Source organism: Diabrotica undecimpunctata, chromosome 4 (genome assembly GCF_040954645.1).
Source record: "Diabrotica undecimpunctata isolate CICGRU chromosome 4, icDiaUnde3, whole genome shotgun sequence".
Classification (NCBI taxonomy): domain Eukaryota; kingdom Metazoa; phylum Arthropoda; class Insecta; order Coleoptera; family Chrysomelidae; genus Diabrotica; species Diabrotica undecimpunctata.
Genome location: NC_092806.1, coordinates 126749046 through 126768538, shown reverse-complemented (window position 1 = coordinate 126768538; position 19493 = coordinate 126749046). Strand labels below are relative to the sequence as shown.

Below are 19493 nucleotides of genomic sequence, written 5' to 3'. Positions count from 1 at the left end.
CCTGGCTGCCTGTAAACTTCATTTTTTGATATCTCAAAAGCTGAATCGCTTGTTCTTTCAAATTTGAACCAATGTTATTTGTACCTTCTACTGTTTCTACATAATGAGGATCATTTTTAACTACTGGGATCACCTCATCTTCGGAATTCAAATATTCAGGAGAGTAGTTGGGATCCTCCATCGAATCAGAACGAAAACCAATACAATAAAACAAGACACGACAAGCATTTCAGCTGAACCGCGGGGAGGACCGCTAGTGATATGCCAATAAAATTATACTCTGGGGCTGCGGCGGTCCCTGTGGACCGCCAAAAACTTTTTTTAATATTGCCGAATTATTAATTTCAAAATAAATTTTAATTAAATAAACAAGCCAAAAAAATTTCAGCCCAACAGAAAAAAACAATAGTTTTCCTTTAGCGTTTAACCTGTAGTGTCCACGAGTGAACGTCATAATATACGACACTGTGATTTTACTCACAGTATTTTTAATAATACTAGCCATATTTGTCCAAATTGTATTACGGCTCTCTGTCATGTTCCAACAAAAAATTGTTTTTCTATTTTTTCCTAAATCAAACTTCTTACTTGCGTTTTTATATTGCCATTTGATTTTTTTATAGCTCCCTCCGAGATATTTTTGTTTAGTTTCAGTTCTTACTTCAATGTCCAGCACAAGTAATTTATATTATTGACTTATAGTTTCACTAACTTCACCTTGCAGTTCCTACGTTCACGTACTTTTTTTCTGGTTATAAATAATATATTTATGACGGGAAAATGGGAGCATGGGTTATGGGAGTGTAACGGGAAAAATCTTCTTAAATTCTTTTTCTTAAATAAAAAGGAACATCAAAATTGGAACATACATAATACGTTATTAAATAATAATGTAATGACCCCCACTAAGGAAACCATACCACAAGCAATCAAAAAGTATAAATTAAAGACTTGAATTTTGAGTGGAAGCTCTTGCATGCATTTGTCGTTCTTTGTAGAGACGTACTTTTCTTCGTCCATATGGTAGATGGAAATTTGGCGCAGTTTGAGAATTGCTATTTCAAAATCCACATACAGAACGGAAGAGTTAAAAATTATGCTTCTAATAGTATACTCGTCTTTCAAGAACTGAAACACACGTACGTAGAAAACGGTTTCTTTGCTGGGAAACAAGACATATACAAGAGGTACGTATTATGAGCCCATGAACAGTAAACAGTAGACAAAAATACTTCGTGCAGTATTTGAAGGTTCCTACACATAAATGGTATTTAAATTGCTCAAAAAAATTAAATTTGTATCACAAGATAACACCACGAAATCGACGTTCGAATCATTCTGTAACAAGTACTACTCAACTTCATTTGTTGTTATTTCAATTGAATTTAGCACTTCATGCACTTCCTTCAAATTGGTTGGTAGTTTCAGTAACACCTTCCTCCGACTGTAATACATGCAGTTCCTCATCAGATGTACATAATTCACGCTAAGCGTTTTAAAGCCAGAACTGGTCACGTGTTTGTGAAGAAGTTTCATGGACTTCTCACAAATGTCTTCAACGGTCTCACCACCAAAGTCGAGCACTGTGGTGATGTGTTTTCACATACGAATTACATCCACTGTGCATACTCCCATCGCTTCAATTCTCCAGACAGTTGTGGAAATTATATTTAAAACTGTTCACCACTAGCATGGGTTTTTTAAGTTCGCTCAACTTTTCTGTAGCTTTCATCTTCTACGACGATATGATCAAGTACAAGCAAGACGCAAAACTATCAGCAAACTAATTTGACATAACTTTGCGACGAAGGGGTATATAAATTTAAATAATGATGGGAAAATCCAGTAAAATATATCGCCTACCTACCGGGAAATTTCCGGGAATTTCATTGGGAGCCAATTCGTGCAAACCCCTTTATCCGTAGAGGGGTTATCCGTGCACCCAGCTGCCTATATACGAGCGAACGGACGAATCGAATACTGCTCAGATCCTGGTGCCTGCCTTTCATAAGAGTCCCGAATATAAGCTCAGTCAGATGGTCGTCGTTTGAGGTGTCGGTAGTCGGTATGGGGGCTGCTAGAAGCAAGACGAGTCCATTAGTCGTACTGGTTGATGGCCTGTGCTCTTAGTATTCGGGACGAGGTCACTCTCATTCTACATAACCTCTGTGTAGAGGCCCATAAACGTCTAGTCCCAAGCTGGACGCGTTCGTGTAGCACCACAGGTACTACACGGAGGGTGGAGCCCCACGGTATGGCTACCGTGACACCCTTATCGGGAGACGGACTCGTAGGGGCATTGGTTCTGTCAGAATAGGATAGATTACCTCCTGAACGTTAGCATCAAGCGCTCTGCTCTACCTAAATCGGGGCTTGTTGGGTTGTCTGTGTTCAGGGGTCCATTTACTTCACCCGGGGGAGGGGAAGAAATCTTCATCAAAATTCATTAATGTTGACACCAATTCCTTTTGTGGGTTTGGCGTATGGATTTACTTGAGTTTTCCATGCTTCGAATCCAGGCCGCCGCGCAAGAGTCTCTTGTCAACACGAGAGACATACGGCGAGTCTAGGCCATAAGACCGCGTAGTATTTAAAGAGTCTAGTTAAGGAACCCGTCTGAGCTTGGATCCTTAAATGTGTGAAGCGCGGTGTAACTTTGGGGACAGACCGGCGAATTGACTAGCAATCTGAAAGTACTCGAGTAGATCGCATTCGTTATCAAAAACGAAACTCGAAGTACAAGAACTGGTAGAGTGGGTTCACCAGCCCTCTAAATATCTGTTAGTAAATACTATTGACTAATAAAAATTATTATCAGAACGTTGAATTGCTAAAAACATAGTGTGGGTCTAAATCCACTATAGCGAAATACACCTTCAGATTAAGAATTACAGCACATAAAATCTTTAGTATTATAATTTAAATTTTGGCTTTTATACTTTTTTTTCCAGTCTTAGCATGGTTTAAATTAAAGTAGTACAATAATAATAAATAGACTATTGTTTAATTTTTTTGGAATATTGTTTTTAAGTTGGACCATTATACTTTTAAGAATTGCAAGTAATCACAAAAATCTTTGTGATTAAAAAATGTATTCAAAATTTTCATTCAGTCAATGTATTTAAGAAAAACTGTTTAAATTCAAATATGGTTGTATAAATTAATCAATACATTTGTCCTCCCTGTATTCCTACGATCCCTATAAGTACCGCCATCGGGCTCGTGGAATGCGTCCCTTTAAGAGAGAAGAGCACCAGTCGTTGAAAAGAAAAGACGCAACCCGGCACGGGAACCCATGCACGCATATTGAATTGATTTCGTTCGTTGTTTTGTAGTGCAAACCCTGGTAATTAGACCCAGCGGTAAGTTTTTACCTAGTTTTACCTAAACCTATAAATTGTTTTTTGATTGTTTATTGCAACCATTTAAATTTTAATAATTATTTGCATCTATGAGGAAAAGTCCATTATTTTCTCGCCAGAGTTACCGAAGGAATAGTTCTGTTAATTAAGTGCTATTAATTTGTAATAGTACATTTGTTTGTTAATACCCCACATTGGTCCTTCGAGCCGGATTTGAACTCATTTATTGAAAAAATATTTTTTGTTATATTTAAATTTGAATGGTTGGTTTCGTCTCGTCGTATTTTTTATCGTTTTGAGGGTTCTTATCTTAAGTTTGCGTCTCTTGTCGTGGCTCGAGAATAATTTATGACCTTTTTGTAAAGTCGACCATATGGGACTTTTAAAAGGGGATTATCGTCGTTTTAATAAAGTATCGAATTACAAATCGGTAATTTCGGGGTTTTAGACCACATTTTTGTACACTTTCGTTTGTATAACATTATTGGAACTTGTTAGGAATTTAAAATGGAAAAACTTGAAGAAAAGAATAGGAAGCTCAAATTTTTAAGAAAAACTGCTTTAAATGATATTCAGTTAATTTTCGATTTAGGTTTTAAGGCCCTTTCAGACGTTTCTATTCGCCCTTTATTTAAAATTAGACTGGAAGAATTAGATTCGATTCGCGAAGAGTTCTTAAAACATCACACTAATATTATTAGTAATATTCTTTCTGTACCAGACGCGGATACGAGGGTTGAAGAAAATGTTCGGGAAGTATTTTTGGAACAATTTTATAAAATAAAACTATTTAGTGCGGAATTATCTGAGCCACAATTTGAAACTCCAGAACCATTTAGATCGGTAGTAGTTCCACAATCAAATATTCGCTTGCCTAAAATAGAGCTGCCTAAATTTAAGGGTGATTTTAAGGAGTTTAGTTCATTTTTAGATTTATATAATTCGGTTGTACATAATAACGCAGGCCTAGCAGACGTAGAAAAGTTTAAGTATTTGAAAGGATGTTTAGAAGGGACTCCACTTAGTTTGATTCGTAATTTGTCAATAAATAGCGATAATTATCAAATTGCTTACGATCTAATTGTTAAACGCTACACAAATGTTCGTCGTTGTGCGACCGCGCATTGGGATGCGATCTTGGGCGTACAGAAAATATCGGTAGTTAATTCGAAAAATCTGGCTAAATTAGTAGATACGTTTTTAGAAAATTTAGCCGCATTGAAAACATTAGGTCTTCCGACAGAACATTGGGATTTTATTATGTTTAATTTACTTTTGTCGAAATTAGACGCGGATTCAGTAAAGTTATTTGAGTTAGAAAATAAATCGAATAAAATCCCGTCATTTCAAAAATTGGTAGAGTTTATTGAAACTCAGTACATTGCTTACGATAATTTGAATAGTAGCTTAAGTGAATCTAAGAAATCGTCGAGGGCTCCAACTTATACGGAGCCAAAGTGTAATTATAAACATTCCAATGAGTCAAGGCATAATAGTAGTTCATCCTTTGTTACAAATTCGTCGTCAATATGTTGTGCTTTATGTAAACAAAGTCATTTTCTTAACCATTGCTCGTTGTTTTTGAAAAAATCTCCAAAAGAAAGATACCAATTTTGTAAAGAATCTTCCTCGTGTTTTAGATGTCTTAATCAGGCTAATCATTCTGTCAAGTCGTGTCCAAAGGCCTTTAAATGTAGTAAATGTAATAGTCACCTTCATAATAGTTTGTTGCACTTTGATAGAAATCGTTCCAATAGTCAGTCGTCCATAGAAAATACTAATAATCCAGGGGCATCGGGAGTCGAACAAAATTCGCCTGAAATATCACATTGTGCTGCTAGTTTTATAGGGAAGAAAAACGAGACAAAAAAGGAAATTTTGCTCGGTACCGTTTTAGTTCACGCGATTGATAGTAAGGGGTGTAAACAGCCCTTGAGATGTCTTCTAGATTCAGGTTCAATGAGTTCGTTCATTAGTCGTAAAGCTGCCAGTAAATTAGGTTGGCCTAAAACTCCTTGTTCATTTGAAGTTAACGGACTCAATTCGATGCAAACGAAACTGAATCAAGGTCAAATAAGTTTTTCTATCCAACCTCGTCATCAGGAGTCACCGGTGTTTCACTTGGAGGCTATTATTACAGATCGGGTTTGCTCGGATTTGCCGAGCACCAAAATTGACATATCGACGTGGAATTATATTAAAAATTTGAAGTTAGCCGATCCCGAATTTAACTGTAGTCAATCTATAGATTTGTTAATTGGTTGTAGCATATTTTCGAAGGTGTTGTTAGAAGGTAAAATTGAAGGTAAAGCGGGACAACCAGATGCCCTAAATACCGTTTTTGGTTATATTTTGTTAGGACCTACTAGCACACCTAACCTTTCGTCGACTTCGCTTGTTTGCCTTTCAAATATTGAAGACCCACTAAATTCTTCGTTAACGAAATTTTGGGAACTGGAAAACGTACCGGAAAAGCCAGTTTCAGAACCAGAAGACGTTCTGTGTGAGAACATTTATCTGGAAACGCATAATCAGGACGTCTCGGGTAAATATGTTGTATCTTTGCCTTTTCGTGAATCGCCGCCTTGTTTGCAAGATAGCTATGATATTGCTTTAAATAGATTGCTATCATTAGAACGACGCTTATCTCGTCAACCAAATTTGAAAAAAGAATATTCTTTTCATATGCAGGAGTATCTTGATTTAGGTCATATGGAGTTAGTCCCTAATGCCGAAAAGAAAAGGGGAAAGTATTATATTCCACATCATTGCGTTGTGAAACCAGATAGTGTTTCAAGTAAAATTCGAGTTGTATATAATGCGTCTCAGAAAAGTCCCAGTCGCGGTAAATCTTTAAACGACTATTTACTGGTCGGTCCTAAGCTGCAACAGAACATAGTCTCGCTGTTGTTGAATTTTAGACTTAATCGTTTTGCGCTGTGTGCGGACATTCGTCAGATGTATCGTAATATTTTAGTCGCTCCTGAACACACGGATTATCAACGCGTGTTATGGAGATTTTCTAGCGCTGAGGAAATTCAGGAATATCGTTTATTAACCGTTACTTTTGGAATAGTATCTTCGCCGTATCTCGCTTTAAGAACTCTCCAACAATTAGCATTAGACGAAGGCTCTCGTTTTCCTAAAGCCGTCTCGCTTATTCGTCATGCTTCGTATATTGATGATTTTGTTTTTGGTGCTTCGACTCTCGAAGAAGCACAAACTTTAGTTGACGAATTAGTCGCTTTGTTAAAGTTAGGAGGCTTTGAGTTACGGAAATGGTGTTCGAATGAACCCAAATTGTTGTCGCAGTTTCCTGAATCCCATATTAATCCTCACTCCATTAATTTTGATCCAGAAGCAAATGGTCCTTCATTAAAAATCCTTGGTTTGAAGTGGATTGCACAGTCCGACGTCTTTCAATTTTCAGTCAAATTGCAAGACGTCCCTTGTACTAAAAGATCGTTTTTGTCCGAATTAGCTCGAATTTATGATCCTTGTGGTTACTTAACACCTATTACCTTTTTTATTAAACATTTAATCCAACAACTTTGGGCAACCGGTCTTAAATGGGATAATCGTCCTCCTTCGGAAATAATTCGGGTATGGGAACAATATAAGAGCGAACTATCTCTTATTTCACAGTTCAAAATTCCTCGTTTTTTGAATACTTCCTCATGTCCCATCTTAGAGCTTCATGGATTTGCCGATGCTAGTGAAAAGGGATATGCTTGTGTCGTTTATATTCGTAGTATTGATACTCGTAACCTAGTTCAAGTTAATTTACTGTGTGCCAAATCGAAAGTAGCTCCTATAAAACAGATTACTATACCTCGATTAGAATTGTTAGCTGCTGTTCATTTGGTAAAACTTATGTCGTTTGTGTTAGAGTCGTGGAAGCATATAATATTTCAAAATGTGTATGCTTGGTTAGATTCTCAAATCGTATTGCACTGGATTAAAAGCTCCCACTCGAGATTCAAAACTTTCGTCGCAAATCGCATTTCGTATATCCAGTCCCATAGTCAAAATTATTCTTGGCATTATATCGAATCTCGAAATAATGCAGCCGATGCGCCTTCGCGAGGCATGCTACCGGCCGCTTTTCTATCAAAATTAGACTGGTTAACAGGTCCTTCGTTTTTGTATAATATTCCATTAATTTTTCCAGAGGTTCCTCCCTCATTGCAGGAAAAATCCTCTTTGGAAGAGATAAAAAAAGCTTTAGTGTTTGTTTCCACTCGTGAGGAACATTTTCTGTCTTGTTTGCTGAAAAATAAATCGTCTTTTACCTCGATCCAAAGAATTTTGGCTTTTATGTTGCGATTCGCGCACAATTCTCGTTATAAAAGGTCGAAACGGTCAGGACCCTTGACTTTCGTAGAATTAGAAGACTCGTTGATTATTCTTGTCAGATTTACACAAGAAAAGTATTTTGAAGAACATCTTCAATCAAATTCTTTTCCAAAACCATTTCGTAAGTTGGGAGTATTTTTAGATGATAGTACTCAGTGTTTAAGAGTAGGTGGTCGTCTATCTCAGTCTTCGTTATCGTATGAAGCAAAACACCCGTTTTTGTTACCAAAAAAATCTCGTCTTACTACTCTTCTAGTTCGTCATTATCATGAGAAGTATTTACATGCTGGATTTAAGAGTACTCAGTTTTTGGTTAGTCAAAGGTTTTGGATAATGTCTTCTAAACAAGCCGTTAATTCGGTATTGTCCAAATGTATTAGATGTTGGAAACAATCTCCTAAAAACTTACAACCCCCTATGGGTAATTTGCCTAAATTTCGTCTCGGGGCCATTAAACCCTTTTCGATTTGTGGGTTAGATTATGGTGGACCGTTTTCGATAACCATGTCTCGTTACAGGGGAGTTAGAACTCAAAAGGCCTATTTGTGTCTATTTGTATGTTGCGGTACTAAGGCTTTAAATCTTGAATTAGCTAGTGATTTGACCGCGGAAGCTTTTTTGGCCGCTTTACAACGTTTTTATTAATTTTGTTTTGTTCAGCTTTTGTCAATATAACCGCGACGAAACCACCATTTTAATTTTAATTTTTTTATTGTAGTTTCAGTTTTGAATATTTGTGTAAGATTTGTATAGGAATTGTTTGTATTAATTATCGTTTTAGTTGTTTAAGTAATAATAGTATTTGGAATTCGTTTTGTTTTTTAAAGACCTTATGGCCTTTAAAGGGGGGAGAATGTTTAAATTCAAATATGGTTGTATAAATTAATCAATACATTTGTCCTCCCTGTATTCCTACGATCCCTATAAGTACCGCCATCGGGCTCGTGGAATGCGTCCCTTTAAGAGAGAAGAGCACCAGTCGTTGAAAAGAAAAGACGCAACCCGGCACGGGAACCCATGCACGCATATTGAATTGATTTCGTTCGTTGTTTTGTAGTGCAAACCCTGGTAATTAGACCCAGCGGTAAGTTTTTACCTAGTTTTACCTAAACCTATAAATTGTTTTTTGATTGTTTATTGCAACCATTTAAATTTTAATAATTATTTGCATCTATGAGGAAAAGTCCATTATTTTCTCGCCAGAGTTACCGAAGGAATAGTTCTGTTAATTAAGTGCTATTAATTTGTAATAGTACATTTGTTTGTTAATACCCCACAAAAACAAATATATGGCAGTTATCTGATCATAACAAATATATCGGGCAGAGTTAGCCCAGTTCTACTATAGAATCTTTTTTTAAGGAGTAGCTCATGCAGAAAAATGAGAATTAAAATATGTTGAATTTTATCATAAAATCTATTGTTTAATTTTTATGTATTTATATGACTTGATAAGTTTTATGTCTACTACACTAGATAATCTTCTGTAAAAAACAACAAAACGAAAAGAACAAAAAAGAATCAAAGTAAAAACTTACTCTAGTAGCTTCGTTGTATCCAATTATCACAGCTGTGTACCATTGGGTCGTGCCTTCGGCCCTATAAACTTCAACTCTATATCCAACAAGAACACTAGGGGTGGTTAACAAAATCCGTTGACCATCCTGAAGTTCCGTCCAACGCTTTACGGCTAGTTTCAGTTCGGGGTATTCTTTTACCCCTGGCAGTGGTCTATCCCAATTCTGAAACAGAAATATCATAAATAAAATTTTCTAATTACTAAAGCTACACTCAAATAATGAGTTGCTAATTGAGTGAGAAACATTTAGCTTTAATTGATTTTTGAACTCAAAATTTTTTCAAAAAAGAACTCTTCAAATCGACCAAAATATTTATTGCCTGTGGCAGCAAAATCGTACTGAAGACTCTAAAGTCTACAACATGTGAATCCGTATCAACTTTCAACTGCAAACATACGTTTGAGTAGAATAAGAGAGAATAGCTTTATTATGGGTGTCAAGGCATAACGGAATTGCTGCTAATTAAGAGGGAGCGGGGGAATTCTGCGCACCCCATGGAAAATACTTAAAAAAGTTTCCTAAGTGTACACAGACTTCCATAACTTAATTACTGAAACTTGTATCTATTGGGAACGTTATCCCCTTAAAAAAGTTTTACGGATTTTGAAGAAAATCTGTCATTGCGCGGTATTTCCCCAAGTACGGGGTAATTCTGCGCAGAAATTATTTTATTTTCTGACTGTCTTCCGTTCAACCTTGGTACACATATCGCACGTTAAAACGTACATAAACTTAAAAAGTTATACTATTTAATAGTTCCACGGATAGAATGAAATTCAAAAAGATGAGGACATATAAAAACAAGGCTTAAATACATGCAAATAACGATCTTCCTTCATCCTATCCATCCGAACACCGAAGGACCTTTTTTACTTAAGAGGATTCGTTTTTATTTTTTGCGTACTCTGTAGAAGTAAATTTTATTTTGTTTGTTATTTATTTGAATACATTTTTATTTAACTTAAACCTGCATTTTACTGAGTCCGTCAAATGCGCGCTTACTTTTAGCGTCTCACGAGGTGCAAACTGTGATAATGTTACGAGGTTATGTGCGTGTTATGAGTTTTAGGTATATTTGTTTCCTTCGACAGAGTACACGTCGTGTGGGATTTAAAATTTTGTATGCCAGGATTTGATTTTTGATTTAACCTTTTAGCGATGGGACACATCAATAAGCATTTTAGCGTAACTTTCCCGACAGCCAGGTAGCATCAATCAATATTATGAAGTACTATGTCTATATAAGATGGTTACGGGACCATTTAAATATTAATCACCCAACACGAATAATCACTGAGCGTTAATTTTTTGGAAGGTCTCCTTCTTCTTCTTCTTTTTCTTCCTCTTTATAAGCAATTCTGCTTGTTCATTGATGGATTAATACCTCTACGGAAAGGTTGTCACTCCATCTTTTGTACGGTCGTCCGATACTTCTTCTGCTGATTGGTGACTAATCTCTTGCTATCTTGACGACACGGGTCTCCTCCATTCTGCTTATGTGGTTATTCCATTCTTTTTTCTATTTTGTGTCCATTCATTTATACACTGTACGTTACATTTTCTTCTAATGTCTTCACTCCTCTTTCGATCTCTCAGGTTATTTCCTGTAATTCTTCTCAGTAGTCTCATCTCTGCCGTTTCCAGTAGCCTTTGTGTTGTGGCTGTGTCAGGTCCTGTTTCTCAGGCATATGTATTATTGGTCTTACATTGGCGTTATAAATTCTTGACTTCATCTTAGTGTTAATGTGTCTGTTTGGTCATACAGTGTTATTAAGGCATCTTGCCAGTCAATTTATTTTTTGTACTTGATCTCTCACTTCTTTGTACAGGTCTCTATAGCTGGACAGTGTAATTCCAAGGTATTTTATTTCCATTACTTGTTTATTACTGATGCCATCAATTTCTATTTTACACCTGACTGGGTCTTTGCTGATTACTATTCTTTTAGTTTTCTGAGATGACATTGTCATATTAAATTCTTTTTCTCTTATGTTAAATCTGTGAACCAGTCTTTGCAGACTATCTTTACCTTGATCTTTCAATATTGCGTCGTCTGCGTAACAGAGTATTTTTACTTCTTTGTTTCCCATTCTGTATCCTCTTCCTTTGTTAACGCTTTTTGGAAGGTATAAGAGTGAAATACCAAGGCATGGTGGTATCAAAATAGAAACTTACGGAGAAATGTAATACCAGAAACCAGAGAGATACGATAATATTGTTTAAAAAGGAGATGTCACCCATAAGATCTTCTTCTTCTTTTGATGCACTCCATTACTGGAGGTTTGCGATCACTATATCAAGATGCTCCCTATTCTGCGCCACAAGTAATTGTTGAACGTTCATGCCTATCCAAGTTCTGATATTGCGAAGTTCTTCGGCCCTCTATCTTGCCTATAATTATTAATCGTAGCGGTTATATTTGTCATTTCTAGGTACGAGGTATTTCTTTTCTTAATCGTTATTATAAGCTTTAACTCTCATTGATGGTGTTTAATACTGTTGGATTCGTAATGTGTTGTGACCATAATATTTTAAGCATCCCGCGATAAAGGCATAGTCATTTCAAAGGCCATATCATTGTATTTAATGTTAATGTCCATGTTTCAACTCCATACAGAAGGACTGATCAAACGTAGCATTTAATAACTCTAATTCGGATGTCTAAGCTTAGTTTTCGGTTATAGATAATTTGCTTCCATTTATTAAACATGTTCCTAGCCTGTTCTATGCGTGTTTTTATTTCTATATCTAGATCCCACTTTCTGGATTATTTAGTACTACTCCTTAGTATCTGACTGTGTGTACTTGAGTGAGTTCTAATTGAGTGTTATTTAGGTCAATGCGATAATTTTCATCGGTTTTGCTAATCTCCATTACTTTAGTTTTTTGAAGATTTTTGTCAGTCTTTCATTTTTTCTGCTATCAGAACGGTATCGTCTGCATAGCTGATATTGTTAATATATTTACTGTTTATTTTTATATTAATTTCGGCGCCGTCTAGTGCTTGTTTGAATATGAATTCAGAGTAGAAGTTAAAGAGCAATGGAGACATGACATAGCCTTGTCGGACACCTCTTTGTATACGGGTGGTTTTAGTAGTATGGTTTCATTCTGTACTCTTTCAAAAGCCTTCTGGTAGTCGATGAAACAGAGATATACTTTTTTCTGATGATTGAGGTATTTTTGAATAAGTGTTTGAGTCGCAAACAGAACTTCGCTTGTTTTCAAGGGCTTCCTAAATCCGAATTGAGATTTAGGATTTAGATTTAGAACATTTTTAATAAATTCGATTCTGTATAATATTTAAGAATATTTTTAGTAAGTGACTCATTAAGCTAAATTCGTCGCATTTGCGGGAACTAGATTTCTTCAAGATCTTTGATATTGTTAAATGAAAATTAATTTAGAGTGCAGGTCAATTCCATAATTATTATTTTTTTAAATATACTTAAATACCTTCACAGGTCACCTACTTAAAACCGTAAAAGCAATTTTTTAAAAGACTCTTTGTATTGAATATAATGCAGTCAGCCGGCCTATAGACTAACAACTTGATGACGGATGAAACCGTTTAGCGATCAATACAAACATTAACAAAACCATTAAGTAAGGTCACGGAGTTCGTTACACTCCTAATTGACTTTGATTACATACATACCCAATTTAAAAAGTTGTATACTTAACTCGTGAAGTGCCATATTCAATTAGAATTTATTTAATTCAAGGGAGGTTAAATAACGGCGCTAAAGCGCATACTAGTGTAAAGAGAAAAAAAAAGTTTAAAAAAAATATGCAATTGCAAAGTGCCCACCTTTTAATTGTTGTTAGTTGAGTCAATTGTATTGCTGTTTGCTAAATTTTGTCAAGATTTTTCTTATTTATTTCCAGATGTAATCTCATCTACTAATAGATGTTATTATGCGAAGAAGAACATTTAAATGCAGTATTTACTTATGGTGAAAGCTACAAAAACATTGTCCGTACCATCCAAATGTGTTCTTAAAGCTGTCCTGACCAAGGAACATCTGCATCCTTAAAACAAAAAACACAAAAGAACGAAAAATAGCTGAGATTAAAATAGAAGTTAAATATCTCAGCCTCATCCTGTATAATAAACTCATCTGGCACATGTATGCAAAAGAGATGATCGTCAAGACCACGAAGGCTCTACTGGTGTGGGGAAACTTTGTAGAGAAAACATTGGGATGTAACACAAAAAGCCTGATCTGTATGTACGAGTACACGGTAATAGGAAACCAATAATCACTTAAGGAACATTGACCTCTTCTTCTAAGGAACATAAATATAACATAAGAACATAAGAAAAGTGTGACATAATGGTGTTATAGTTATCTTTAAGACATTAGCTGCCACAAGGATCATCAGCGATCCTAACTAACAGATTACAATTATTGTGTCATTAGGATCACCGGTGTCACTTGTGAGTATTTGTGAGAACGCTCAAATAGTTTTACTGTGGCACACTAGGAACCCATATCGTGTTTATGTTTTTTTGTTAGGCGCGAATTTGAAATTATATGAAGTAAGTATATGTAGTTTATTCGTTTTAAAATCTTGTTGCTGGATTGTTTGTAAGGAAAAACAAAATATTTAAAAAAAAATAATGAAAAATGGGGCTAGTAAAGTTACTTTTTTTAATTGGAAATTGTCTTTCAGATCATGGATAATTTACCAAGTACAAGTAAAACGCAGCGTATGCCAAATAAAAATAAAAAGTTGACAGAGGCGGAGTTGCTCCAATTGTAAGAGGAGGAACATTCTGATATTTTTTTGTTATCCTGTTCAGAATACAACCCGAGTAACGAAGAAGAATCTGATAAAGACGATGAATGTAAAAGTGATTCAAGCTTATTGGAGGAAAATGCACAACAATCGGTAGAATCTAACGACCAGTAAAATAATGACGATGACTGGTACGAAGTTGACTGTACTCATTTTCAATGACCAGAAACAGATTTAAGCTTCTTTTGAGATTCTTACATTTTCCTGATAACACGGCTGTTTGACCAAACTATCTTTGCCATAAAATTAGAAAATTTTTTGAAATGACACAATTACGTTTTGCCCAATAATGTAATCCTTGCTCAATACTAGTTGTCGATGAAAGTATGATTCCCTTTTGAGGAAGACTACTTTTCAAACAATATATACCTTTAAAGCGTCACCGCTATGGCTTAAAACTGTTTAAATTATGTAATCCTGCCGGTTATACTCTAAAAATGATTATGTATACCAGCAACATGGCTAATAAAGGGTAGGATTTATCAGGAAAAATTGTACTAGATTTAGCAAAAGACTATCTACAAAAAGGAAGAGTTGTAATCACCGATAATTACTACACGTCTGTGCCTTTAGCAAAATAATTATTATATGCTAATAGTCACTTATAAGAGACAATACGTAAAAACAGAAAATATCTTCCAGAAGATATACTTTCCGCAAAATTAAAAAAAGGAGAGATAATTTGAAAGGAATATCGTGATAGCATTATAATAGGCGAATGGCAGGACAAACGTGATGTCATCTTCTTAACGACCAGACATGGAATCGACATGAAAGAGACAAGCAAACATAAGAAAGATGGTGTAGCTATAATTAAACCTGAAGCAATTATAGACTACAACAAAGGAAAATATGGTTTTGACGTCTCAGATCAACTCGCAAGCTATTTCTCATCTCTGAGAAAAACTGTTCGATGGTACCATAAAGCTGCAATCGAATACGGCTATCATCAATAGTTTAATAATATATAATTCATTCAACACACCAAAACAGCAAGTTATGTCATTTCGGGAAATGCTAATCTTTAGTTTAGTCAATTACAGTCCGATGCCTGATGCCAAAACTACAAATAATAGGAAGAAGAGAAAACTTTGTAACCAATGTTATACTGAAACAGTTGCAACAAAAGGCAGTAAAGAAGTATGCGAAAATGGTTGCGTTTCGATTCAATTTGAGCTTCTTACCACTCCCTGACACGTGTTTCTGGGTCTTCCCGTCATCAGAGAGAGCTTGTAAGAAAACTCAAACTAAACCAAAACGCACCGGCTACTCGGCAATTATAGACAAAATAATTACCAGAGTATGCTACTAGAGACATCTAGTGATGAAAGATGAAGTTAAATGTGTCGATAGCAATTAAAGTAAATTGTATACTCACGCTTAATCAAGCCATTAAGAGCGATGCTGGGAATATTTATATTCCACTAAGCATCAACAATTTACCCATGTAAATTACTATCTTTCTTGTACTCATTGCGTCGAGTAAGGACGATAAATATGCGAAAATGGTTGCGTTTCGATTCAATTTGAGCTTCTTACCACTCCCTGACACGTGTTTCTGGGTCTTCCCGTCATCAGAGAGAGCTTGTAAGAAAACTCAAACTAAACCAAAACGCACCGGCTACTCGGCAATTATAGACAAAATAATTACCAGAGTATGCTACTAGAGACATCTAGTGATGAAAGATGAAGTTAAATGTGTCGATAGCAATTAAAGTAAATTGTATACTCACGCTTAATCAAGCCATTAAGAGCGATGCTGGGAATATTTATATTCCACTAAGCATCAACAATTTACCCATGTGAATTACTATCTTTCTTGTACTCATTGCGTCGAGTAAGGACGATAAATATGCGAAAATGGTTGCGTTTCGATTCAATTTGAGCTGGGCAGTAAAGAAGCTCAAAAAATCCAAACGTTTCTACATTTTGTAATGTTTGCGAAAAATTTTAATGTGTGACATGTTTCACTAAAAAGCATTTTTTGTTCAAAAAGTTGTTCACGATCACCGGTGATACTACTGGCATATACGTATGTAATATGTCACTGCAGTGCCATTAAGATCACCAGTGATCTTGCTATTTTTTTCAAAAAAGTTTGTAAGAATGTAAACTTACTTTGTATTATTAACCATTTGTATGAATAAATATTGTTTTGTAAGCATTTTTCACTTTGGCACCTAAGGAACTTACGTAACACTCTTATGGTGGCAGCCAATGTGTTAAATAAAGAAAATTATGCTTCAATCAATTCTAAGCTTCTATTTTAATTATTACAATTAAGACAATTTTATACGTTCCACGTAGACGATCTTGTTAATATAATTTTTCATAGACACTTTATGACACTTTTACACTGTATTAATTCGATAAAAAGAAAAGTTTCCGTGAAAAGTTCTCACGATACACCCTGTTTATTTATTTTAAATAAACATGTCTGCTTTTGGTAAAGTAATGTTAAACGGTTGGTTTTTTTTGTGCCCGGGATAATTATTATCTACTTGTATAGAGTTGATTTTGGGTGGCACTATTTTATATTGTGTCTTTTTTTTTCGTGCAATCAAGTTTGCTCCGTGATTTGGCGAATTTATGTTGGAGGGAAATCTTATTTTTAAGGTCTAGCGGAATAGCGGCCGTAATAAACGCAATGCAAAATTGTAGCATAGACAGCAGATATATTAACTTAATAAAAGAAACTATGAACCAAGCTACAGCTACATACTACCTAAATGAAAATGGACACACGAACTATGTACCATTAAACAGGGGAGTCAAACAGGGAGATACTTTATCACCCAAACTGTTCACCTTAGTTTTGGAGGACGTTTTTAAAAACCTAAATTGGAAATATAAGGGAATAAACATCAATGGCCGCTACCTCAGTAATCTAAGATTTGCAGATGACATAATCCTGATAGCTACTGACCTACAGGAAATGCAAACCATGCTTTTAGAACTACATACCGAATCTTCTAAAATAGGACTGAAAATGAATTTAAACAAAACAAAAGTCATGCACTCAAGACACCGTGACAATAATAAACGATAACGTTATAGAAAAAGTTGAAGAATATATATACTTAGGACAAAAAATAATACTAAATAGGGAAATTCAAACTGAAGAAATAAAAAGAAGAAGAAAGTTAGCTTGGGCAGCATTCGGTAAACTGAACTATATACTCAGAAATCAACAAATTCAATTACATCTTAGATCTAAAGTTTTTGATGCATGCATTATTCCGATATTAACTTATGCGGCACAAACATGGACAATGACAAAAAAGAATATGAATATACTTAGAGTCACTCAACACGCGATGGAAAGAGCAATGCTAGGTATATCACTTAAGGACAAGAAAACAAACACATGGATAAGACAGAAAACCAAAGTCACCGATGTGGTGCAAAAATCATTAAAGTTGAAGTGGGAATACGCTGGACATGTAGCTAGGAGCGATCTAAACAAATGGCACAGATCAATTTTAACCTGGAGACCATACCAACACAAAAGACCCAGAAGCAGACCTCCTATGAGATGGACAGATGATCTGAAAAGGACTGCCGTGAAAAATTGGCTACAAGTAGCGTACAATAAAAAACAATGGAAAGGAAGACTTGAAGAGGCTTATGTTCAGATGTGGACGTGAATGGCTAGACGAAGAAGAAGAAGAAGAAGCGAAATAGATTAACAGTTTAACAGTTGTGTTCTGTATTGTAAAAAGGCTTTCTTCTTTTGTTCACATTTTGTCTTCACTTCCTTTCTAAAGTATGGTGTTTTCTTTTTTGATATGTTAGTGTTCGTTACTTTCCTCTCTCCAAGTGATAACTGTTGCTGCGTTAATTATGTTATTTTTAAGTTTTTCCCAGCTTTCCTCGATATCATTTTCTAATATTTTATTCCCAACGATCTTTTCTATTCTTTTTCTGTATAAGTATTCCGTGGATTCCGTATTTAGTCCTTCGACTTTGATTTTTGTTTGTGTTGGCGCCGCATTCTTGAGTGGGAAGTATTTCAGAATGTCTTATTTTACAAAATATTCAAAATATACAATTCAATAAAAATTCAATTATATCGTCATTTGGCACTTCAAAAATAAAAACTATAAAAACTAAACAAAGAACATTTTGGACTTGCTAATAACGTGTTTAGTTCATTGTGATAACTCCACGTAAGTGATTAGTCCAATCATTATACCTTGAAATGAAGATTGAATTTTCAGAATGAAAGATAGGTCAGCTTTAAATAACTAAACACAAAAATTACAAAGTACAAAATATTTTATTCAGAATCTACTTTACAATATTACGTTTTTTGTTTGGCTTCTTTTGATTTTCAGAGTAATATGGGAGATTGGTAAAATATTGTCTTGCAACATCTCCACAGAATTGTTTAAGTACTTGTAAATCATCATACTTCGGCTTTGATATCGGTAGGCGATCAGGAAATAAACGCAAACATCACCTATTTTGTTTAAATTTTACTTTAATGGCCCTAAGAAAAAGATCACTAGTATTTAGACGTACCTTGATAGGCCTGTTCAGGGTAGAAGAATTCTCCATCCTGCAGAAGAGGTTGTCGATCAGTTTTAACGTCAGATGATATCCAAGGCCCATTGTAAGTGTCTCTATGAAACAATTTGGTTACTTCTTTTGTTATTTTAGCCTCACGAATTGGTCTTGTAGGAAATGGGCATTTGTCCTTATATTTTGCTTTTAAAAAAGAGGTCCAATCTCGTATCATATCCTGCTGAACTGGAATTATATTGAATGGGGTGGGGTTTGATCGTGCTGCTCTAAAAACGTCATTCCATTCATTTGGGGTCTCAACTATGCTTTTCTTGTTGACCAAGGAAATATTTTTGTCGAATTCCAGATAAGAATGTCCTCTGATGGGAAACGTTATTAAAACTTTGTCTAGTCTATCAATGCCATGAACCAAGTGATACAGGAAGAGAAATACAGGGTAATTTTTGTTCTGTCCCGAACATGAGTCACAAAATATTTGAAAATCTCTTACATTCGGATTAAGAACTTCACTCATGTAGTGATTCAAAAAGCTTATGACTTCATTTGCACCCTTATTTCCTATATCTTCGGCGTATGTGTAGAATATTGCATCCCGGTTTGAAAGTTGATGTATATTAAAACTGTAAGAGGACAACTGTCGCTTATAATATACATCATTTGATGTAATGTTTGGAACCGGTAAATTCTTCTGGTAGTCCATACATACACATTCTTTGTTAGGATCTGATTTACATAGTTTTCTTGCCTTTTTTTTCCTTGTATAAAACGTCACTGCTCTTAATTTATGTAACTACCCTTATTCCAAGGGTAGTAATTTCACCCTCAATCACTTGTTTTTGATCGTCACTAGCTTCAGTAAGTTTAA

The 19493-nt window shown here is 35.2% G+C and overlaps 1 protein-coding gene across 1 annotated transcript in view; it reads right to left on the bottom strand.

Moving 5' to 3' along the window:
- Positions 1–19493, bottom strand: part of LOC140438392 (uncharacterized) — an 802897-nt gene that overhangs the window by 435368 nt on the left and 348036 nt on the right. Inside the window, exon 4 of the mRNA XM_072528074.1 lies at positions 9257–9460. Coding sequence (XP_072384175.1) covers positions 9257–9460 — 204 coding nt within the window. The remainder of the gene's footprint in view (positions 1–9256; positions 9461–19493) is intronic.